Source organism: Atractosteus spatula, chromosome 13, assembly GCF_055471065.1.
Source record: "Atractosteus spatula isolate fAtrSpa1 chromosome 13, fAtrSpa1.hap1, whole genome shotgun sequence".
NCBI classification, from domain to species: domain Eukaryota; kingdom Metazoa; phylum Chordata; class Actinopteri; order Semionotiformes; family Lepisosteidae; genus Atractosteus; species Atractosteus spatula.
In genome coordinates, this window is record NC_142718.1 from 19,790,565 (window position 1) to 19,816,182 (window position 25,618).

The 25,618-nt window shown below is 37.8% G+C and overlaps 2 protein-coding genes across 2 annotated transcripts; one reads left to right on the forward strand and one right to left on the reverse strand.

The window, feature by feature from the left end:
* The first annotated feature begins 853 nt into the window (after positions 1–853).
* Positions 854–5,256, forward strand: inha (inhibin subunit alpha). The gene is made up of 2 exons (XM_088931152.1): positions 854–1,154; positions 4,517–5,256. The coding sequence occupies exons 1-2, from the start codon at positions 854–856 to the stop codon at positions 5,254–5,256; spliced, it is 1,041 nt and encodes a 346-aa protein (XP_088787278.1).
* A 4,092-nt stretch (positions 5,257–9,348) lies between these two features.
* LOC148821851 (gap junction gamma-1 protein-like) lies at positions 9,349–25,519 on the reverse strand. The gene is made up of 3 exons (XM_088930315.1): positions 25,272–25,519; positions 12,766–13,945; positions 9,349–11,843 (listed from the first exon to the last, which is right to left on the reverse strand). Exons 2-3 carry the CDS (start codon positions 13,919–13,921, stop codon positions 11,830–11,832), a joined length of 1,170 nt encoding a protein of 389 aa, XP_088786441.1. The 5' UTR covers positions 13,922–13,945; positions 25,272–25,519; the 3' UTR covers positions 9,349–11,829.
* Positions 25,520–25,618: the final 99 nt, after the last annotated feature.

A 25,618-nucleotide genomic window follows, 5' to 3' on the forward strand; every position in this document is an offset into this window, starting at 1 on the left:
ACCACAGTAACAGTGGGAACTATGTAACTATTTCTGTCAGATGTTCAATTTTTACATATTTAATTTCTTACATGATTTTAGTTTTATGTGTATTGAGAAATAATGATTGTATAAATGCACTTTCATGTTAAGCCAACTTTTAGTTACAGTTCAAGGTTATGAATACTGTTCTACTTTATAAATATAGGTAATATTTTTTTTTGTAAAAGGATGAAAATTTTTGTTTTGTAATCACTGTAGCAGTTTGGGAACATCTTGATCCCTGCATTGTTACTTTAAAAGACAGCAAGGGCAGACTACAGCAGGTATCGTAAGCCAAGATGGCTAAATTCCCTCAAACCAAACGGCTACATTATGGTACAATTTCAGTTCCTCTTTATTACATTGCTACAGATACCTTTCATAGGACCCAGGCGGCTGCGTCACAGAAGTGGTGTGGGCAGAGCCCAGTTGTGGCGTCTGCATATTAGGGGGGCCTCTCAGTCACGTATTGCAAAGACAAAGAGAGTTTTGCAGAAGATATCAGTAAAAGAGCCTTGACACTACTGAGGACTGAAACCTTCCATTTCATCAGAAACAAGCTAGGGACTAAAGTGTTCACCTGGACATCTTGAGCTGAAGATCTTTCCACTCATTATTGAGAAAAGGCTGGTTCAAGAGCAGTTTCCTAACCATTCAGAAGTTGAAGAGGCCGAAACAAGCACCAACACAGAGAACCAGCAAATACTGCTGCTTGAGTTGGATATACAGAACATACTGGACGATCTACATTTATTTTCAGAAAAACAGAAATCGTCTTCCCTGTTTAAAATTTACTTTTTTCATCAGAAGAAATTATAAAAGAGGGAGAAGTATGTTGAACAGATGCCGAATGTGGTTTCTGATTCCTCTTATCTGCTTGGCTCTCTCTGTTTCTGTCTGCACTGAAGTATGCACCAGGGAGGACTTGCCTAAGAATATCATACTGGACTGGTTCAAGCAGCGAGTGCTGGATGCATTGGGATTGAAGGAACCCCCAATCACAAGTGCGAGTTCCAGTGAAAGAGGAGATCTGGCCCAACACCCTGTCTCTGCAAGAGTGGGAAGGGCAGCATGGACAGAGAGAAGAAGAATTCACCAAGAGACATCACAAATCATTCTCTTCCCTAGCACTGGTTAGTCTCAGTTTCCATGCAGCACATTACAGCAATAACGCACAGCCTTGACACAAAAATAATAACACAATCCCAAAACAGGGACACAAATACAACAGTATCTGGCAGACTGGTTACACACATCGTATGAGGACAAACACAAAACAAAAAACTGTTATTTATACTATAAGAACAGTGGGAAAACAACAATTCCACTGTGTAAAACGTTTCAATAGGAACTTTAGATAACCTGTTAAGAATGAAGTTTTTAAATCATTACATCTGACAGTTACAACTGGTACTGATCATACTTGGAAAAAACATTATTAAATTCTGAATACTTTAAGAAAGTATGCTTGAAAGAGATTTAACAGATCTCTAAAACTTTTGCTTTTATTCCTAGTTTATTTTATTAAGTTCCTTGTAATAATTAAACAATTTTTATATCCGTTTTCTTCTGTTATGCAAATGTCATACACAAAACCGTCATTTCTACCAGAAGAACGGCACAAGAACAGTAGGAAAACACCAATTTCACTGTTAGTGATTGCTTTTTTTAAGATAGTTGGGCTGCATAAAAAGTTTAACTAGGAACTTCAAATAACCAGTTAATAATTAGGCTTTTCAATCATTACAGCTGACAGTTACAACTGGTATTGATCATACTTGAAAAAAACATTTTTGATTTTTTTTCTTCTTTAAGAAAGTATGCTTGGTTTTCACAGGTCTCTAAAACTTCCACTTTTATTCTTAGTTCATTTTAATAAGATCCTTGTAATAAACTATTTTTCTTCTGTTATGCATCATACAGGGAAAGACACAGATGTTCATGTGTCATTTATACCACATTTATACCACAAGAATAGTGGGAACACAATTTCACTGTTAGCGATTGCTTTCATAAGACAGTTGGGCTGCGTAGAAAGTTTAACTAGGGTCTTTAAATAACCTGTTAAGAATGAAGCTTTTCAGTCATTACAGCTGAAAGTTACAAGTGGTATTGATCATACTTGAAAAAACATTTTTGAATCTTTCTTTTTGTTCTTTAAGAAAGTATGCTTGAAAGAGTTTTCATTGGTCTCTTTCACTTTTATTCTTAGCTCATTTTATTAAGATATTTGTAATAATGAAACTGTTTTTACCAATTTTCTTTTGTTATGCATTATAAGGGACTGACATGCTCCTACAGAAAACTGTCATTTATACAAGAACAGTGGGAAAACAATTCCACTGTTAGCAACTGTTTTTTTAAGATTTATGGGTTGTGTAGAAGGATGAATAGGAGTGTATTTTAGATGATTGGCAGGTTGCTCTTTTTTACTTTTAGATAAAGGATCTAAAAGATGTTGCCTTGTATGTGTTTAATGAAAAGATTTAAAATTAATATAGTAGCAAAATTCAGTTGTTCTAAAGATGTTTACAATGTCATAGGACTGTTTTCTCATCACCGAAAGTTTTGTTATCTCTTTCTGAATTGCAGACAATGACAGCAATATGGTGCTATACATACGCACACATTGAAACTTCATCTCCTTTGTGATGTAAATGACTGGTTGTACACGTTACTGTGTACTTGGTAGTTTCATTGTGGTTTAAAATGCACTCATTATTGCTGATTCATTATAACCCCAAAATTTAAAATTAGCATTGCAGGTTCCCTTTAAATGCCAACCCTTTCTATAAGTCACTTTTTCACTGATAAAACTCTTTCATGTCCACTTTAGTGCTCCATCACTGGTGTGAGCTTCCTTCATTCCCTTGCTCTTGCTGTCCTAATGTCAGCCCAATGACAGCATTCATGGATTTTCTGCTTTTATTTCAGCCTGACACACATTCTCCATATTCAGCCATGGCTCTCCTATAAACAAATATTAATTGCAGAATATTCATTTTCCTCATTTACAATGTGGCGGCATTACCATTCACCCTTACTTTCAGGTCTCTTTTGACAGTGGTGGATCATGGAAAGTAGTTTCCTTAAGCCTTGTTATGCAAACTTTCTGTCTCTACACCCTAAGTGTTTCATGCTAAACTGAGTAGTAACCAAGTTCAACTATCTTCACAAACACAATTTAGAAATTATAATGTGTACTTTTAAAATTATAACAGTGCTGTTAAATCGTTTGTTTGTTGTATCTGTTACTGGGACAGGTGCTTTAATTCATGATAAGTGTGGGACAATGTCTTTTAAGAATGCATACTGAAAACAAATGGCTTGAAGATTAAATTAATTTAATGAAACAGCTTGTTGCTGTGATATATCATTCATTATACCAATGCAGAGTACCCCACAGGATATACAAAATAAGCAGAGATTAATCGGAGTGCTGTGACAGGCAACATCTGACTATAGGGAATATAATTATTTAAGCTGACATAAAATCTCAAGGTACATGTACCATCTCATCTTATTGATGAGAATCTAACATGTCTAACCTTCCTGCTTTACAATATTAGTGGTCAGAAAATTCTGAGCTTGCATGTTCATTTTATGGTTTATGCCAGTGAAATGAGAGACAGTACTAGAAAGGCTGAGATTGTAGTGTTTTAGGTCTTGATTCTAGATGTAATACTAAATGAGCTGGAGAGCTTGAAATGGAGTGTTCAGTGCTTACTCAGAAAGTAGGTTACAGTGCCTGACAGTTGAAATACTCAGCAATTGTAAACCTGCCATACAGAGATTTACAGGGTGCCTGGTCATTGACGTGCACATTTGTTGCACTGTAAGAATAATAACAGCATGTCTCTGCTCACAAAACTCAAGTGGATTATGCAGAACACCTTTAATATAATTGTCAAGCCCCGTAACAGTTGAAAATCTGAAAAACCAATACAATTTTAAGAAGAGATGAGTGTTTTTTTTTTGCATGAGTGCTGTTCAGGTAGAAATCCCTGAAGTGTTACAGTCATTTCATAATATTGTCAGAGGAAACAAGTGGTGCAATATCAACATCACACTAGACTCCTGGGACTAGATTAATATTGTTATCTCTTCAGATCACATCCTGACATCCTTGAGAAACACCAGCTTTGCAAGATTCAAATTCAGGATAACATTTAGGTTATTTTAATGCCTTCCAGTAATTAATCGCAAAACTACTATAGATACTGTTACTTAACAGTGCCATGAATCAATTAAATATTTCTAATACACATTTGGCATGGTTGGTAAGATTTTTAAGGACTCCCTTTTCATAATGCTCTCTCTGGCACAGTGTCTGGAAATATATTAGAATATATATTTAATGTTAAGACACTATTTAAAAGGAATACTCTAAGTATTAAAAATGTAAATGAATTTTTAACATTAGATTTCCATTTTAACATCATGACCAAACTTATTAACTCAATACAATTTCAACATCTCTGTCCTGTTTCCCCAGATTCCACCTGTGCACACAGCCTAGACCTGCCCTCACCAAAGAGAACCGGGCATTTCACTTATTACTTCCAGCTTTCTACAAACACCCTGGAGTCTGTTGTCACATCTGCCCACTTCTGGTTCTTCAGCGGACAGGTGGACGAAGCAGGCAACTCTTCAGCCCCTCTCTTTATCTTGACAACCCACCAGCAGCTGGCACAAGTTGCAGAGAACCCTCAGAAGACATCAGATGATGGGTGGGTCACATATCATATCGCCAAGCAATTCCACCCACTTTTGGCTGAAGGGCCTTTTGTTCTACAGGTCCGATGCCCAACTTGTGGCTGTCACTCCGAGTCTGACAAGATCCCCTTCCTACACCTCCACACACACTCCAGGGGTCCTGACCGCTCACGAAGGTCATCCCTGCCCTGGTCACCCTTGGCTATTCACCTTCTACAAAGGCCATCTCAAGAGAAGCCCAACTACAATGACTGTCACCGGGCAGAATTGAATATATCCTTTGAGGAACTGGGCTGGGACAACTGGATTGTCCACCCCAAAGTATTCACGTTTTACTACTGCCATGGCAACTGTTCCAGCTGGGATCGCATGACCACCATTTTGGGGATGAAACAATGCTGTGCACCTGTGCCAGGAACCATGAGATCTCTCCGATTCCGGACCACCTCAGACAGTGGCTATTCCTTCAAATATGAAACTCTGCCCAATATCATTGCTGAGGATTGCACTTGTATTTAGCGTGGTCTTCTGTGAAATGTTAACGCTAATTATCTCTGTCTGTGAAAATATACTCTGAAAGTAAATCTTAGAATACCTTGCACATGCTTTGCGATTATATCATTGTAGGCAGGTGAAGGAGGACAAATGGTGGAAGCTAAAAGGATTTTTAAAAATATTTCCCCCGACATATTTTTAGCTGTCAAATAACATTTGAAACAGGAAAAAACATGCTTAAAGTTTGTTAATTGCATAACAGATTGTTTGCAATTACCTTGTCTACCTTCTATTTCAAACTACATATTCTTTTAGAATTTAGAACTTAAACATACAGGTTAAATATCTTTGAGCATTTTACAGATCATACCCCTACTTATTAGTTGTGTTTATTCAAAGGCATGCTGCTAGGACGCTTACCATTAAATCACAAACATTAAGATTAGCATCATGCAACAATATCTCAATGTCCAAAGCAATTTACACCAATGAACTTAACTATAAACAAGTAGCAGCTGCTTCACAAGGGACCAAAAATCAACTAGGATTTAGTTTGCCTAACAATCACATAACTTGGCCAAATAGGTTAAATATACCCGATCGGATTATTAGAAGCTTTTTAATTTTTATTGTATTTGAAATCTCTCAAATTTAGAATAAAATTAAGCATTAGGCTTTCATTTTTTACTGTTTAGTCCAAAACTACGCATAGTGAGCTGGAGGAAAACCCAGGTTGAAATAGGTACAAGGCAAGGAATCAAATTTTGGAATTAACATTTGTATTGTAAGTCTGCTATACTGATTATAATGTTACTGTGGTTAAACCAAGGTTTTAAGCAATTTCACTTACTCAGAGAATAATCTGTCCTCCCTTACCAGTCACCAGTGTATAACAGCATATTAACACTTAAAGCTGTAGTCTCATTTCATCATCCTAGATTGTAAACGACAATGGCTACACTTACCTTAATTAAACCAGTTTTTTTACAATACAATACAAATACAAAATACAATAAAATACATGTAATTAAAAGATTTGACAAAATACACATATATTTACTTATATACTTAGTAACTGTAGAGAATGTATTGGTAAAAAGGCCAAGAATACTTTGCCTTTAACTATACGTTTGTTGAAAAAAACATTCTGGCAGAAAAAAAAATAAATTATTAAATAAGAATGCAAAGTGTAGTGTTTAGATACAGTTCTTTTCTACAGAGTCCACAGAAACTATAGTGCCTTCCAACAGTACCCAGACTCTCGCACAATTTTCACATTTTGTTGCTTTAAAGCTTGCAATCATGTCACTTTAAAGCAGCGATTAATATTTATGTGGACAAAATTACCTTAATGAGCCACACAATTTTTTGACTGGCCTATCTTCATGTACGATAATAGTGCTTCACATGATGTTCACATAATGTTACAATAAATACAGCAGTCTATGTTAGGTCCTTAACTTAGTGAATTTCAGGAAAAGAAGATACGACCATAAAGACCAAGGAGCTTTCAAAACAAATAGGGGATACATTTTTTGCTTTCAAATCAAGAGCAGGGTATAAAAACATTTCAAGGGTAATTTATATCTCATTGAGCAAGGTGAAGTGGATTATTAAGTGGAAAGCACCCAGACACTTCCTAGATCGTGCTGCTCCTCCACACGGAGTAGCCAGACAAAGAGAAAACTGGTTAGGGATGCCACCATGAGGCCAAAGGCGAGTTACAGGAGTTCAGGGGCTGGGATGGGCGACAATGTCCTTAGGTCAAACATATCCCTTGAATCTGTTGATTCTGATCTTTTAGAGGACTTAAAAACTGCAATCTAAATGATCCCCAAGCACCCTGAGAGAGCCCGAGCTAATCTACATAGAAGAATGGGCAAAAATTACACCAAGTTCATGTGCAACGCTGGTAGACACTTACTGAAAAAGACTTGATGTAACTGCTGTAAAAGCTGCTTCCACCAAATATTGAATCCACATATTTAGTGCGTTCATATTTTAGTTTTTGCTGGCTTTTACTGTAATCCATTACCATTAGAAGTCTTTATCTTGAGAATTCAGGTTTAGAATAAAATTTAAACAATTTTGTAATTTCACAAGATTAGTTACCATAAGACTGTCTGATTGCAAGGCACAATTTCAGTTGGTCAGTCACATTCAAATAAACAAGTCGATGAATCTAAAGGGATAGACTGCTTAATACTTTGGCTTTAACTCACTTAGGTAAGAGAATTGTAGCTGTCACATCGCCCCCAAAACATTGATGCAGATATCGAACACTGAGGTAAGAGCACGTTACTTATCTGAAGTAACATGTTGGTTCGGCTGCAGTTTCGCTGGAATGCGGCAGAATGGGCAAGAAGTGTGGAATGAATGACAAGCTCGTTAAGATACAGAATGTGAGGAGGTGAGCAGGAAGCAGCACAAGCAGGACCTAGCAGGGCTAGCTTGAAATGAGAAATCTGTGGTGGGCAGCGGAAGACACTGCAGAGACTGGCACAGTAGCTTGACACAAGCAGGAAGACAATTACCTGTTAGCAGCTAGGAGCACTGGCTAGTTTGAGATTGGAACTCTGTGGGGGGGGAGAAATGTGGAAAACAATGGGCCTGGAAGAATAGCCTGACCAGACATGGAAACCAGAAGAGAGCCTCTTGCTGAAGTTTACTAGATGGAATGGATATGCTGGAGATGGAGAACATACGCTGAGCCGAACCCCTAAAAGAGAAGGAATATCAGCTATTTATATGGCAGGAAGCTTCTGTTGGAGGAAGGGTCAACCAAAGGAGGTGTAAGTCTGGGGGGGGGGGAATCCATCGCTTAGCATCCTAGGCCGCCAGCACTAGGGACAATGTGGGGGTGAACGAGGATGCCCAGATGCAATTCAGACTGATGCCATGCACTTGCACCTGTAGGGCAGAGAGGGAGTCAGCGGCCGGCAGCTCCCACAGGGACCTAGAAGAGAAGGACCGGGCAGAGAGCAGACAAAACATATACTGGCTGGGGCCACAGGTGTGATGGGTTAGACATTCAACCAGAAATGGAGAAGAAAAAAAGAGGAAAGGGGAAAAAAAACTGCCACAGTTTGGGGGTTTTAGAAGGCTTGACAAAATTGGGAGAAATGAAAGAAAAGTGCAGATGGCAAGCAGAGCTGCTTTTATTCAGTGGAGGGCTGATGCTGAAAAGGCATAAGAGGCAAGAAAGAATCTGGTACTCATTTGTAGGAGATGAATGCAATATGCAGGTAAGGTCCCTCTGAGCGCCTCTGATTGCAAAGCATGTCCATCTGCAAGTGAAGCACAACTCCCAGTGCTAGAAAAGATGCACACAGCACTGTGTGCAGACAGGGAGCAGTTATGCACAAGGAAATGGAAGTGGGAGATTAGAATTAGGAAAAATCAGAAAACCTGAAAGTGAGAGAATACTTTTTCCTGGAACCGTATACAATGTAGTAATATACATTGTATATTTTACTACCACTGTAGAAAAATATTAAAAGTAAACAAAATGTATAAAGGTATACTAAAACACTAAAGGAAGTTTATTATAAGTTTGAAAAAACGTACTAATATCCACTCCCATTTCTCCAAATCTGACTGGTATGTTCCAGATATGTATCAAGATAAAAGATGCACAGCAGACCACAGAAACCAAAAGTCTCTCTGACCTAGGTGACACAAATAGGAGAAAGGTTAAATCGGCAGCATTTTTTCTAAAACTTAGCTGGGTCCACATTTGAGCTGCATTAAATAGCTATTTTATGGCAGTTGGCTCCAAAGCCAGAGATTAGAACACTAAAGACAACAAATTGGACTTTTATTTGCTTGGGTTCTATAGAGACCTCAACAAGGAATCTCTCTCCGATACAGCAGCGCAAGCATAGGCGCTTTACTTTTGTCTATTAGGTATTGGCCCTAGAGGTAGGGTAAATTTCTTCAAAAATAAAAATGCTAATACTGTACTATACAAAAACGTAGTCTCCTAGTTTTGAACCCCAGTTCCATATTCAATGAACAAGTACTGTCAGTCTTCATACAAATGCAACCCAGTCTTATTATACATTATGTAGTACCCATTAAATATCAACACAAATCAAAGAAATACAGTAAACATCATCCAGTTCACATAGATGTAAACTTTATTATTGTTTTCTAAGAAACTTTGAATAGGAAAAATACTATCGGTACAAAAAAGTATAGAAAACGTAAAAATATTCAAATGTATACATAGTACCTTTAAAAATAGAGAAAACAGCTTGGAAGATCATATTTCAGACTTTGCATGAGAGAAAACCATTTTGGACACTCGGAATAATGCTTCTATCCACAAACTTTCAGTGGCATAAAAATGACTGCAATGCATAACTATAAAAGATTAAATGGAGGAATGACCATAACATAAGACGTTTAGGTTTCAGAAAGTACTTGCTGTAAAACCCTTATTCGTTTAGTCACTTATCTGATGTAAACACCAATCTGTAAACAATTAATTGCAGTTTTAGTTTGGTCCCAAGTATAAATTCACAATCCATTTGGTTTTATTTCAGTATTTTTCCCTTTGTTTGTAAAACCCATGGTTGTGAAAACTGTTTTATTGCTGGTGATCACTACAAGAAAAGCAGGTGCCAGATTAGGTCCACCCTTTTCTCTTTATTTCTAAAGAACACTCCAGAGTTTCCAAATGGATAACATATAGCTAGAGGCCTCATGGCCTGTTATATGACAAGTTGGAAAAAAAAACCCTCCAAACTAGAGAAATGCCCCAATACATAATGTCAATGACTAAAAAATGGTTAAGATACAGTTCTATAATTATCACAATTTCTTGGTCTGAACATTTTAGTTAGATCAGAAATTTGAACAAATTCCCTTTTCAAATATCCTGCAGTAAACAAAATGACAGCTGGCATAAATAAGAACAGCAATCTTTAACAAGCAAAGATTTCTATTTATAGGTGTTACTTATGGGGAAGATCTAATGCACTATCAATGAAGTTATACTGGACAGATTTTCAATAAAAATAATAAGGTTTAAGAAATTACAATTTGCATTAAGCCAATTACACAGGCTCTTTAAAAGCCATAATTGCAAGTATAAAAAAATACCACAGCAGTGATTGCTAGGTGACATTCTCAGGTTTTTATTTCTAACAAAATCTGTATTTTAAACTCATAACATTTCTTTAATATCCAGCACTTTGAGAGAAATCCATTACCACCTCAGCTTAAACACTACTTGTGTGGATAACAGATATTCATCTACACATTCCACACCCAGCCAGAGTGGTCCTGATGAAAGCACTTAGCAGCAAACACCACAGTCATTCACACATCAGTGAATATAAAGAATGGTGACAGTTGAAAGGTTGAAATGTAAAAAAACCTCATGCCCAACCCCAAGACATACTCCAGCATTTGAAATGCATGTAAATACTCTTGAACTTAGGTTTTCCCACTTTATGTATACTGAAAGCAGCTAGATGGAAGAAAACACTTGCAAAACTACTACTCTTCAAAAGTACTTCAAAAAGAAAAACAAAAAGGCAATAAAACTCGTATTCTAAGGCTTAATCTAGAATGTTTTCATAAGAAAATAACCAATGAAGTCCACTCTGACGTTTCAAACCGTTAGTCTGCAACATCTGCAATATGATTCATGAGATGACAACAATTCAAGCATATCCCAGGTTTTCTATTCTGCATTTATAATTTTGAAAAGGGCACCGTTAAGGCTTCAACACTCCAGAACTCTTGATGGCTAACAGACAACAGGCTGGTATGAAGCATTGGGCACAGAAGAAACAGTCTGCTTTTTCAACGGAACAGTCTGCTTACTCATGAGCAGTACGCACAAGTAGCTGCTGCATCATGGTGTGAGTGGTTCAAATGATCTTAATTAATTTGCTTCAGCTGCAACTTTTATTTCAAAGAACAACTGGAGATTGTGGTTTAGGGTGTGAGAAGCCTTGGACAAGTGCCAGTTATTCACAGCTATTAAAATGGTTGGTCACGGTGGTTCACTTTCAGATCATTTAATCACATATACATATATATATTCAAAGCTGTAGACAAGAAAAAAAAAACAACCAAAAAAAGCTACATTAATCAAAGGAGTGCCTCTTTTTTGGAATGACTTTGAAATGTAAACACCAGAAATTTTAAGGCATAGTACAAATTTGACAAATGAAAATAGTATTGAAGTGCCACTCATCGTTCCAGTATACAACAGCTAACTTCAGAAAAAACCGTGGCATGTTTTGCAGAAGTGTCAAATCTGTCATGAATGACAGTATTCCAGTTTAAAGTACAGGCAGGGTAGGGTGTCTGTGCTCTAGATGAAACTCCAGAATATGCTCCCATGGATCTCTGGTAATGTCAACACCAATTTGCGCACTTTTCCTCAAAACCTCCGGCCTTAATACTGTTAGGCTCATTATACCCCTCCACCAATACACACAAAGACGTACATGAACAACAAGTATCTTAGTCCTCTATGTTTTCCGTCCTTGATTCTCTGACATTTTTCACCATCCTTTGGAAGACTTTGATCTTGAGATGGAAAAGCTTTTACATATGCAGAATTCAGCTTGAAAAGGTTCAGGCTCGCATTCCTAAAAGAGGGGAAAAAATAACTTAAGGACATATGGAGGACATTTTGAAACATTTGCATTTTTAAGAAATTCCAACATACGTACAAGAGACTCTGAATATACATATGACCTGTTACTAAGGTGTCATATACTGTATACAAAATCAGCCACATGCACCCCAGTTACTAAACCTTTTCCAGGATCATCCCTATTCTTAGACTAAAAAGCAATATTTTTAAGTTTTCTGGTAAAATTAGATGAAATACTGATGCATGCAGTTAGTTTCAATGCATCAAATTTTAAAATACTTTAACAGTATAAGTTTATTTACATTGCATTGCAAATCAAGCACTTAAAAAAAGAGGAATTGTGAGCAGTTATTACAAAGCTTCCAGCTCAACGGAAATTTAAACTAAGTTAAAAAAACACTAATTTTGCTAAACCACTGAATATAGAATAGCTAGTTCTGTTTACCATGTCTGGGTGCACCCGCAATCTTCCATTAGGAAAAATTGGAAAGTGCAAGCAGATTCCTCCAACCTGCCCACCTTCGTGGCAATCGGCTTTTAACACCACACAGGCTCCAGAGCCCTTAGCAGGACTTGGTGCCTACTAATGGGGTGCATCCCTGACTGACAACACTGCAAGCACCCAGGTGGGTAAAGAGATAAGAAAGCTGGAGGTAAGAAAGCCCTTGGGAACTAATTCCAATTATTTCTTTGAGGCAATCATTTGTTTGTGCCCTGTAATTTTAGGAATCCCAGTCATAGTCGATTAGTAACATAGCCCAGGCTCTATTTTGGAACATCTGAACCATGAAGCTCAACCTGTGCTTGAGTGAGTGCTTAATGTTTGAGCCTTTTGGGTGCCCTCAATTTGAAAATATTCAACTAAGCATAAAACGATGTGCAAAAAAAGCAGGCAATTCCAAAATCCAACTCACCTTCTTTCTCACAGGTTTCCCCCTGCTTCTCCTGTGCAAAGTTCAGCCGGTTCTGCTCAGCTGCTGTCCCGTTAGACTCGGGGCTGCTGCTTCGCGAGGGGCTGCCAGTTTCAATCTGGTATGCCAGATCCAGTTGCTCTTGAGCCATCTTCAGGTGTCTGCGCAGTTTGTCCAGCTCCCTAGATGTAGATTCATCTCCAAATGACTCCCGACCTGAATCCCCAAGGTTGTCCCTGAATTCTAGCTTGTGGCCATTGGCAATCTTTCCCTTTGGATCCTTCTTGAGGACTGAGTGGTAGCCAGGAGGCGCAGAGGGCATCTGCCTACAGATGGAAGCCCTGGAATTCACGACCACAGGAGGCCGCCTGGACCTATTTCTCAGTGCATCTCTAATGCCACCAAAACCCAAGTGAAACATTTCAAAGATGTCCATCAGCAAGCAAAGCCCACTCACCACATACATAATCAGAAGGAAGATGGTTTTCTCAGTAGGCCTGGAGACAAAGCAGTCCACAGTATGAGGGCATGGGCTCCGGCTGCAGACATATGAGGGGACAACCTCAAAGCCATATAGAATGTACTGGCCAAAGATGAAGGCCACTTCGAAGATGGAACGTGTCAACAACTGTAGGACATAGATTTTCATCAGGCCATCTTTCTTGATTCTCCGCCTCCCATCGTGTTTCTTCTCCGTCGACTTCTCGTCCTTTTTGTCTTTCTCAGGTTCAATTTCCTCAAAGATCATTGGATCCTCTTCACCATTGTCTTCAGCTTCTTCGTAGTCTCTGCTGGCCCCACGTTGGACCACAGGCACCCGTTTCCTATTCTTGGGCTTGTACTCCTGATCACTCATCCTGGTGATCTTATGTACAGCAAAGCCAAGGTACATGATGGAAGGAGTAGATACCATAATAATCTGGAAGACCCAGAATCTCACATGTGAGAGGGGTGCAAAGGCATCATAGCAAACATTCTCACATCCAGGTTGCTGTGTGTTACACACAAACTTGCTTTGTTCATCATAATAGATGGACTCCCCTCCCACAGCTGTCAGTACAATACGGAAGACGACAAGAATGGTAAGCCACACCTTTCCCACAAAGGTGGAGTGATTATGGATCTCCTCCAACAGACGGGTCAAGAAGCTCCAGCTCATGTTGCCACAGTGGGGCTCTTAGCTCTAGAAGAGAGGAAGATACAGGTTTTGAGAAATTTAAAACAAGAAAAAAACTGCACAATAAATTTAACAAAAATACCCAGGACATGGTTTTATTAGGCTAAAGAACAGCTTTACAGCCCATTGAAGACTACTAGAGAAACAGTAAGATTAAATTTGTTAGTATAAGAAAAGCAGAATAAAACACTTCATTGCAGTAATTTCTTGGTTCTGAAACATCTTAAGGTTATAAGCCATGGGCTTAACTTTAGTCATAAGCCTCTAATAAATCAACCAAAAATATATTTCACATCTTTAACATATATAATCCTTTAACACCCACATCATGCTTTAATGTTTTTCTTTAAATTGGCATTATAATAAAAAAAATATCCTGAATTGTTTCAGTTTTGATTAATGCCTAAGAAATTGGAGCATTTAGGACTGTGACCTAACCATTTTTCAAAGTATTGCGCTGCTGAAGGGTTTTTATTATTCAACAGGAAGTGAGAGAAAAAGTCTATAAAGCTGGAAAACAGACCTCAGGCAAAAGAGTTCCTGTGCCCTCAATAAGGCTTTTCATTCACACGACTGACTCTTGACCTTAACAGAGTATTGAGTTGGAACTACCATGGGCCAGGACCTCCACACAAATACTGCTATTGTATCAAGACAGGCAGAACAGGGGAAAGAAAAAGGCTGATATAATCCTACCCTGAAGTTATCCACAATTCTCTTCCCCATCCACACGGAACAAGTTAGCTTTTACCATCCAGACTAAACCCAAAACAGGCCCTAATTCTCAGTTTTCATCCCCTGTAACTTAATATGGTAGAAAATAGCTTTTAATAAAGGTTTTCTTAAAGCACAAGTGCACAGAGCCTATAAGATATTATATATCAATAAAATACACATTGTTTTTCTCTCCTAAAAAATATGTTCGTTATCTGTATAGTATTTGTAAATGGAAGCACCATGAAAGCTAAGCATATCATGCCTTGTCTATAGAGGCAAAAAATTACATTACTACTGTATCAAAGATTTTAATTACCCTTTAACTATCCATAATCAAATACCTTACTTTTAGTATACCTCAGCTATGCACAAATAAAGGTGATGTACATTTAAAAAATAGAAGAGAAGATTATAGAAATGTATAGAAGATGATAGAATTCAAGAGTACAAATGCAGAACCTTTACTAAGAACTTGGAGCCACAAGATGGCAGTGCATTCACAAAAATATAATAAATGCATATTCTGAAAAACACCAAACCATGCATGCAACTTAACACAACATAAACATTAATAACCTCCACTACACACCAGAAAGTTAAACATGACTACATTTTTTAAATAATTCCTTTGGATCACAAATCAGCCCTTATCCAAACATATGTTTTTGGCAACCCTACCATTTTAGTTTGAAAACACTGAATTCTCATCGTTCTATCAAAATGATCAGTTTTGCGCTTCATACAAATCACAGGGCAATTTAAAAAAAATATATCGTCTTGAAACAGTCCTTGTTTTCTAATTTAACAATATGCTTAACATGATCAAATGTAAATTACTCTGGATACCAGAAAGTGATTTTACACCACAATTGTTGGATAAACAACATAGGACCTACATTCCTTTTAAATCTGAAATACTCTACGAAATACCCATAAACTTAACTTTTTTCCTGAACAAAAAATACCTTATTTCCATACCCAGTTAAATTGCAAACTTGTGAACTTTATTGAAATATAAAATACATAACTGTCTCCACACCCACCCATTAAGATGTCAGCATTTAACTTTACATATATGACAAAGAAACAAATGTGCTGATTGTTGTGCAATATCTTATAACAAAAAGCAATCAGATGACTGAATAATTATAAAAACAATATCTTTAGCACAGCTTCTCCCCTTTAAAACCTGATTTTCTTCTACAGTGGGTAAGCAAATTGAGCCCATGGGCTATTCTATTCCATACAAAGGTATGATAATAAAAATGAAAGTACTACAGAGAAGCAGAGCACATGCATCTACCATAATCTTAAAATCTGGAGTGGCAAACTTGAAACAAACTGCTCGTTTCCAGCTATACGAATACTAGGTGAAATTTAAAATGCAAAACTTCCTTTATACTCCACAGGCACATTCTATGCCAGCCATTTTACACACGTTAGGACTTATTGTACCAAATTGTCTTCAGCATTTCAAAACTGTTACTACCAGTGGACCTTCTGCATGTTGAGACAGGTCTGACGGCACCTTAAGTGATGCTGGAGGCTTTTAACTGAAGAAACGATGAGTCAAACATTGGAACTTTGAAAACAAAAAGTTTAAATTTAATGGCCCCTTTAGTAGTGTCTGGCAATGTCATTCAGACCCATGAAAAGTCCTTTTTTAAGGAATACCTCGGTGTAGCCTGAACACAGATGGAAAGAAATACACCAGACTGAACAGGTCACAAACATGTGGAAACACATGGGAAAGATTAGAAGTACCTGATGATCTAATATACCGTGTACAACATATACAGGTTTCCATCTTCACTCGTTTTAATATACTTAACTCTAGGATCATGTTCTGGAATATCCGTATGAAGAGTTGTAGTTCTAATTCCACAGAAAAAAAAACCCAAATTGAAAAACAGACTTGCATTTGAGGCACCAGTTCTCAGGAAAAAGCTTTAATGATTTTAATAACCTATATAAAAACATGCTCAAGTCCTTCTGTATTCTATATATGAACTTAATACTTTCACTAGCGTGTCTTATTTTAACACATCTTCCAGAGATAGCCGTGCTATTGAAATCCCAAGACCTAATTTTCACAGCAAATATATAGCACATCCTTCAAACAGGTTGGTACAACTCTGGTCCTTAAAAGCCAATGTGTCAACAGGATTGCTACATCTTTAATTCTGCAACACCTGAACAGCCAGAAGATGTTGGGAAACTGGTCAATTTAAGCCAATGATTTCTCATTAATAGCTAAGCTGGATAAAAAAAAACTCACAGAGACTCCCATCCTCCAGGAGGGGGTTTGGCCTAATGTGCCACAGAGCATTGCACAGTATGAGCAATGGGGAAAGGTACTAGAGATGCTCATCTGGGGACATACTGGGATGCTTTTTACCCTGCCACTGGAGGAAAGACCTACTTAAACCAAGCAAGATATAGCTCAAAGGCTTTAGTGGTGTAGGAATTAGGAGCTTGTAGAATTAACTAGTCAACTGAGCCCAAAGCCATTTTCCCTGTGACGTGTTCCCTTTAGAAGGATATTTCTGACAGCTCAAGAAAAGTCTCCTTACCACTTGGAAAACTGCAAAAGTCACCCCCTTGTTTATAGGCTAGTACAAAAGTAAAGTGGGGAATTATAGGCCAATCACTCTTACATCCATTTTTAATGTAAAGGTTATGAGCTGAGTGTAAACCAAAACTAGGAATATTCAGCATAGATTTAGACAGAGTAGGTCTTTAAAAAAACTGGCAAATTACTTTGAATCATCTAAAGTAGAAATGTAAGTAAAAGTAAGGTCTTTGATACTGTTCTATATGAAGTCTCAACCTAAAACCTGCAGGTGATGCATGTGTACAGACTGAAAAGTAGTTGATGGATAAGAAGTAGTTACAATAAGGAGAAAAGCCTCACTGGGCTCAGCTAGTGAGTGGAGTACCTCAATAATTCATTTTAGACTCACTGCTCTCTAATTTACAGAAACGTTCTATAGTTTAGTCTGAAAAAAGAAAAAGAAATAGGTAGAACAGTAAAAACAGCATAACAGCCACAGGACACAGGTGGCAGCTCAGGAGTTGCTTTTAAGACCGAAAACGGGAGACAAAGCTCTGTAGGAATCTGGAATAAGATTTCCAGACACTTTGTGGATGGGCTAGATCCCCAATCACCTAACAGCAAGAAAACAAGCTAGATGGTTCAGCTGACCTCTTATTTATTCCTGTGCCTTCTTGCATTATGTTCTGTGTATTGTATATCCTGAAACTGAAGCAGTTATGAACACAAACAGCAAACAGCAAACATTCACCCTCAGTGCTCAGCTTTGAGAGAATGCAGGACATCTGCCAGTAGCCTTGATGCAAAGTGTTTAAACATTCCTCCTTTCAAAGAAACCTGCTTCAGCATGTCAAGAGAGCTAGAAAACACTGTACCACACTGTACTGATCCTGTTCTTGCAGGGATGCCAGGAATGCACTCACACTGAGAAGCACACAAAAAGATAGTGTTACAGAGACGCTGGCTATATTCCGTCCTACAGATTAAAACAAAACTGGCACTGACTTCAAACTGTAAGAGGTCTATGTCCACATGACTGCCTTGTTGGGGGATAAGGATTTCCATCCAATATAAGCAAGACAAAATGTATTGCTTCTGGCTGCAAATAAGTTAACATGTCACAGTGCCATACAGCAAAAAGATCTCTTTAAAGACAATACTATTTTCTTTAATAAAAACTTTCAAACCAAGTAAAGGCAAAGAGCTGGCTTGAAATTTGCATTTGTACCATAGAAGCCATTGTTTATTTTTAAATTAATTTAGGTTTTGTGAATTTCAGTTTTAAAATTTACCTTCCCTCTAAAAACAAACTGGTATTTAGAGAAAGGTCATTAGAGAATTACCTTTCATTAGAGAATGAATTGTTGCATTCAGAAATGTAGGACTCCAAACCTGCCACTGAAAAAAATCTATTTCTCAAATATACAGGTGAATAATAATGCTCCCGTAAAATGTATTAGTAATATCAACCCACATGTTATGCCTTTTCTTTTTATTAAGGAAATGTTTTCAAAAATAAGAGTATTCCAACAAATACTACAGAAGGGTGTAAAATTCAATTTGTATTTCAGCACCATACCATTCCTGTCACTCTACAGCTGTGAATCTACAAACTGTTACACAGAGGTCTCTTTATTCTTTGAATTACAATCACTGCAGTTTTGCAGTAGAAAGAAATAGCTATTCTGTAAGTGAACTATATGCCTTTTTTTTGCTGTAGCAACAAAATGTCATTGATTTAATTCACCACTCCATAGCAAACTTAAAAAAAGGAATACTGATCTCAATTTGATACCCGTGTGGCTGGGACTTATTTCTTAACTTTTTAAGGAAAAAATATACATGACTTGAGTTTATACACTTCACTGATTATCATCTGCCATCTGCACGGTTGACCAATAAGGGGGCTGTGAAAATCACAGGTATGGCACCTCTGAAAGCAAAATCTATACATCTTCCAACACATGCCTTGCTCCAGGTTGCAGTTGTAGACTTCTGACACCAACTCTTGCCTATCCACTAGTCTCTAAGCCTTAGATGTCACGTCATCGCACAAATGGTCAATGGGGCTAAAAGTCTTTCAAGCAGACCATTCATGGCATAACTGCCACATTCGCATTTGACAAGAAAGTCATCATTAGAGGAGCTGCATGAGGATGTGACAGCATTCACTGCACATCAGTAAGAGGAGCAAAGGAGGTCCAAGGTGCTGATCACTGGGGTACACTGCCGTGGGATTGCCTTCAATCACAACAACTGAGGTTCCATAACAACTAGACACTCCTGTCTATTATAATTGAACTGGCCTGCTATCAACTGCAATTAATGTGCAGTTCAGTATGTCTGTACCACGCTTATCCCACCTCATTTTGTTGCCTGCAAATGGCAAGTATCAAGGTTTGCTACCTGGCATTTCTGATGCAACAGAACTGGTATATTCTTTCCGAAAAATGCTGGCTGTGAAAACCCCAGAAGGAAACAATAGTTCAGCTTTCACCAGGCTTGACATTCAACATGGCAAATATCAGCCGTGTCCAATCAGCTCACTAACAAAGCTATTTAGTGCTTATGCAACAGTCACTCGAGTGCATCAAGGCTAGTCGTGATAAGTGTTAATTTGTCACATAACATCCCTTTAAACTTTCCTTTGACAGATTCTATTTATGATCCAACAAGGTGAGCTGTTTCGGACTGTTCCCGAGTGTTAAAGCTCATCAATTTCTTAATTCACAACTGATTTATCACTTAAACCCAGAACCTCTTTAACTCGCACTCCGTCTTGTAGTTTCTCTGCTTGGCATATGTATATGATCAAGTAATAGGTTTATTCCATGCTGAAAAAAAGAAGAAAGAAAAACGTTTCGGCCGTGGAGCCTTCTTCAGGTGTGAGCACCAACACCAACAAGGCCTCAAAAAGGTTACACATTCATATGGATTTTTCCTCTAACACTAAGCTAACACTTCTGTGTAAAGGCGATCTATTTTGCTTGGGCTGTTTCACTCGAGAACCCACCAAGTTTAAGAATCTAGATGTTCAACTAAAAGAGGACCATGTAAATTTAATTTTCTTTTGGCTACTTTGTGACATTACATGAACTCTGTAACAATATTTAAACCAAATTCATGCATTATACAAAACATTGAAACTTGGACACAACTGGACTTTGTGGGGGGGGGAGGGGGGTTGGGGGGGGGCTAGATCTACAAAACCAAAGACATTTTTTTACTTTATGATGCATGCAATTCCCCTCTCTCTCACACCAGAAGAAGGCTCCGCAGCCGAAACTTTTTTCTTCCCTTTTCATCATGGAATAAACCTTTACTTGTTCCTTTGCAGCCTATGCATGCTGACGCAGCTACCTACTTGAATGTTTAATCAATACGCCTACATGCTCAACAAAACGATTTTGAAGAAAATGTTGTATACACTCAAACTTGAATCACTTTGTGAAAACTCTCATAACTCCCAAGCACTCGCTAACATTTAAATGTTTCTGGAAAACTCAGAGCAATAATGACCTACAAGATGATGCCAGCACACTGTATGACTTGAAACAAAGACATCATAGATTAAGCAGAGCCTCTACTTGTGAAGGAAGGCTTGAATGGGTTTTACTTTTCATTCACATATGAAAAAAATGCTAGTGCTACTTAACAGAAGTAAGGGAAGAAGTATAAGGGAATGACAGTCTCTCCAATCATAGATAGAACAGGATCACATCACATCATATACTGAATGTGAAATGAGTAAATTATAAAGTGGCAAAAATGTCAGAGTTTCAACAGAACTAACCAGGTGATGTGAAAGCTTCCCTATAAAAACCTTTCAAGTCCTTAACAGATGCAAAGACGCTGCAATTCACACATTGAACTTCCCCATTGGATTTGACCTAGAATGAAAACGAATGGCACATCAAAGGATGCTGACCCCACACAACAGCTTCAGGAAGTAAACAGTGTTATAAACAGAGCTTCACATGTATGCTCTTATCCCTTCTTTTTACAAAAGCAATGCTGATTTAAGCACCATTGTATTTGACAAAAGAGTCATTAGTCGAAGTAACGCAATGTAAAACTGAAAAGGTTTTTAAAGCTTGACTTTATATTGAAGGTCCCTGAATAAGTGTTAAGAGTAATTTATCTACTCAGAAGGACTAAAAAGTTATTTGAATAGATGCCCCCCCAAAAATCAGACAGCTGTTATTCTTTATTAACTTCCAAGCAAAGAAACTGGCAGCTAATGAAATGGAATTAATGCTTGTTTAGGATCAATTTAAGAGCTTAACATGTTCATTCCTTCCACTCTTGCTTCAGGCTACGATAATGAAACACTCCAACATCAACCAAGAAACTACGGGAAACTAAAACCAAAGCACATACCACCAATTCCAATAAACCTAAGTGTTAAAATAGGAAAATTACATTTCACTGCATTTCTAAAACAAAGCTCTAGTAGCTGCAGAGAAAAAGCATTTGTGCTCATTCAATCTACATCTGAGTCAACATTATTTAACTGTAATCAATGTGCAATCTGCGTCAACTCCCAAGATGTCTATAAGGGATTAGAAGTGGGTGGGGGAGATAAATGGAATAATTCTGTTTGTAACAGTTTGTTTCTGTTACTTATACCCTTTTTATCCTTAAAGGGCACCTCCTCAAACTGCATTTATCACCTACCTGAATTATTCTTCAGATAAGAGCAGCTAAAGTAACATTTTTATGGTAATGAAAATGTTTAATCCCCCACATTCTTTATGCTAACTGGGCAATGATCCAGGCTTCTGGCAGTGATTGACTTCATGCAGTTTGCAAAGTTCAAAAACTTCCGGACACTTAATATTTTTCTCATGTTACTGTGAAATACAAACTTGCACAGCAACAATTGTCACCACCAATTTAGAACTCAAAGTTAAAATAATGTATCCAGTAATAGTAATGGATTACAAAATGACTTTTCCCCCCAATGGGAGGAAATTGGATGAAAAATGTAGTTAACTCATGAAAGAGGCTTATCACAGGATGGCAGGCAGAAGACAAAGGAGGAAGACCAAAGAAGAGAAGGGAAAAAAAGTGGCAAGCATTTTAAATGTCACTGAAATCAGACAGGAAGCAGGAGATGGTTTTGATCAGTGAACACAAAACAGTAAAGGAGAAGGGGGTGGGGGAAGGGTTAGCACCTTCTGGATGGACAAAATGTCTAGGGTAAAAGAGGCAGGAACCTCCTGCTGAAGAAATCAAAGAAAATAATCATAATGCAAGAAAGAACTAAGGAAGATGGGATGAGAATGTTAGAGCTCTACATACCGTTCTGTTCCTTCTACAGACAGGCAACATTTATATGAAAACAAGTTCAGACACAAAAAGACAGGTTCACTTGTTGAAAAAGTGTGCCATAAAATGTGACCACTTCGTACATACCAATTGAGAATTACAGTCTAAAGTAAAGGAAATAATCAAGGGTGAAAAGGGACAAAACTTTTCTCCCAATTCACGAAGAACAGAAAAGTATTTTACACAGCTGTCAAAAATTCCATATTCTGGAGTGGTCTTAGACAACTACCAGTGCCTTCTTACATTAAGTTGTATTGTACCTTACTTACCAAAACTAATTTTCAAAAGCCCATCTATAAAATGTCCATTTTCTAACCACTTTATCCAACACTGGGTCGCAACGGAACAAGAGCCTATCCTTCTTTCAAGGCAGGATATACCCTGGGGGGGGGACACCAGCCTATCGCAGGGCACACACACAGACAAGCATATATACTCTCACACTTGGGCCAATTTTCCCAGAAGCCAATTAACCTACCAGTATGTCTTTGGCCTCCGGGCGCAAACTGGAGCACCCAGAGGAAACCCCCAGGGACACAGGAAGAACATACAAACCCCATGCGGATGGCACCTGAGGAGCCGAACCAAAGTCCTGAGGCAGCAATTCTAACCACTGTGCCACCCTCAACAAAACATCATGTGGTCAGTAGAGCAACTTTAACTCAAACCTTCTTCAGAAAAATAACTGCATTTGGAATTTTGGCAGCAAGGCAATACAGTAATCTCAGACGCATAGAATATTTTCATAAAAGAGAGCAAGCAGTAAACATTCAAAAAACTTATTCATGACCTCCAGCATTATATTTACTTTAATTTATCATAAGTCTTTATCCAGAGCAACGTACAAAAAAATACAGGTGCTAGTCAAACTTGTACTTAACCCTGATTATTTTTTAATAATAGATTAAGCCTTAACTATCGTTTATTTTATAAGAAAATTAAGAGTCACAACTGCTTTCAAGTAAAGCATTTATGAATATTTTTAAAGGGAAGTTAAACATGCAGATCAGCACTAATTCAACAAAGGCACTGTGTTGTGCTGACTAATAAGGAATTAATCACACGCAAAATCATTTCCTTTGTACACACAAAAATTAGGCCTGTTTGGTCGGTTCTCAGAGTTCATACGTGTCCTTAGATGTCTGCGCTTTCCCCTACATTTTAGTTGAAGATGTATAAATCACTGGTGAGATGACAAGGCGACAAGTGAATACGTCGGTTGATGTATTTTGAAGAGTGGTGGACAAATCAACAAGTTTAAAACTTATTGGACACCTAAAAACCAAGGACATCTTTTCAAAAACTAAAGAGTGCGGTTCAGCCACTTACGGCCCAAACGAGCTCTAAAAATGCAAAGAAATTGGTCTGATTCACATATTAGACTTTATCCAACTCGAGAAGGATTTCCCGAGAGACGCTCGGGTATTTAATCCTTCAGAGTTAGATGGAATGTCGTGCTAGAACCCTGACGTTGCCCGTCAGAACACATTTTACCCTTGACTAAAAAGGAAGAGGTACTTAGTTTGAGCTACAAATCCGATGGTCCACATGATGCATCTCGATGCCATTAACTATTACACAACAATACGTCAGCTATCCAACAGTATCAACCTAACCACAAAAAAAATGAGAAAATCGTGTATCCGAAAAGGGTTTAGTAAACAGTCTACTTTAAAAGTGAAAAACGTCAGGGAGAATATAATGAGTCATTCTGGAAAGAAAAAAGTATTAAATTTAAACCCTGCTGTTCGCAGCAAATATCAGGAAACCGCAGCGGCCGATTTTACGGTTTGGTTTTAGAAAAAATAATTAGTTGTACCCAATTTGGTAGTCAATTAGCTGCAGTTGGACAGTTGTCTAACAGGTCCCTACACTTAAAGATTACTCTATTAAATACCGAACACATTATCGTTAACAGTTTAATTTTGAAAGGAAACAAGGCAAATTGTTGATTATTCAAAAGTTTTCTAACCTCTAAATAAGGCAAAAACAAAAGTACACATGCATCTACCGCCTACAAATTCGGTACCTACTTAAATCCAGTTAACCAAGAACGTGTAATGCTTAATAGTCAATAAAAATATAAACGGTCTATTTTCGGATACTTCATAAATATAAACTGAAGCGATCAATTTACTTTTTACTTTTATTTACTTTTTTAATATTATGCAAAATCGTTATACTTCCAACTAGACCATCTCCCCCTCAATTTGTCGCGTTGGAAGCAACTTGCCCACCTGAATTATCCCGAAAAAAAAACTCATCTAGTAACGTCTACACCACCGAGATGACTTTTTTCCGAATACAACTTCACCTTAGTTAAAACTTCGGTCCTCTTAAGTTACCACATTTTTATAAATTATCCCGAACTCCTTAAAAAACGCCAATAAGTTTTTCGCTTTCCAGAACACTGGTAAAGTAATAGTTCTTTATAAATTATAACTGGAAGTGATCGTTCTGGTTGCTTTTATAAATACAAAACACAAGCACCTTCAAGACAACTAACCCGTCTAAACAAAACGTGTTAAAATAATTTCGGTAATGAAACCACAGATGTAAAGACAACGTAAAAAAAACATCTCATAAAGGCTTTCAAACGAAACCTTCTTAAAATGTTTCCTTTCAACTAACCTATATGAAAGCTCGGAAAGAAACAGTCTTAAAATTCCCAAATAAACTGCGTTAAAATGAACCATCCTACTCAACGCAGAAAGAAGCAGGCGCTCTTACCATTAAAAACTTGCGTTCTGTGCTTTGGACTGGATGGCGATAGTACAAAAATGTGTTTTCCCTCGCTCTTTTCGTAAAACAAAGGGTCTCCCCTTTAACCCGTTAGATTGTTATAAAGCCATGTGACCTCCCAGTCCATGTCGGGGTTCTAAATCCAGAAAAAGACAAAGAAATCTCCCAAAATCCCCTTTCCTCCTCCCCCTATCACTACGCACCCCACCCCCCCTTAAAGGGGCCCACAAATTGAAACCTGAGATTGTAATCTCTTTTCCGCGCTCCCGTTCTCAACCAGATTTCCTGATGTGATCCCAAATCGGGTTTGCTTTATGCATAGCTGTCATTTTTGA

Excerpts from the sequence above, each read along its gene's own strand:
- inha (XM_088931152.1), top strand. The coding sequence starts at position 854 with ATGTTGAACAGATGCCGAATGTGGTTTCTGATTCCTCTTATCTGCTTG. Across the intron at positions 1,155-4,516 it reads CATTCTCTTCCCTAGCACTG|ATTCCACCTGTGCACACAGC; the intron begins GTTAGTCTCAGT and ends CTGTTTCCCCAG.
- LOC148821851 (XM_088930315.1), bottom strand. The coding sequence starts at position 13,921 with ATGAGCTGGAGCTTCTTGACCCGTCTGTTGGAGGAGATCCATAATCAC.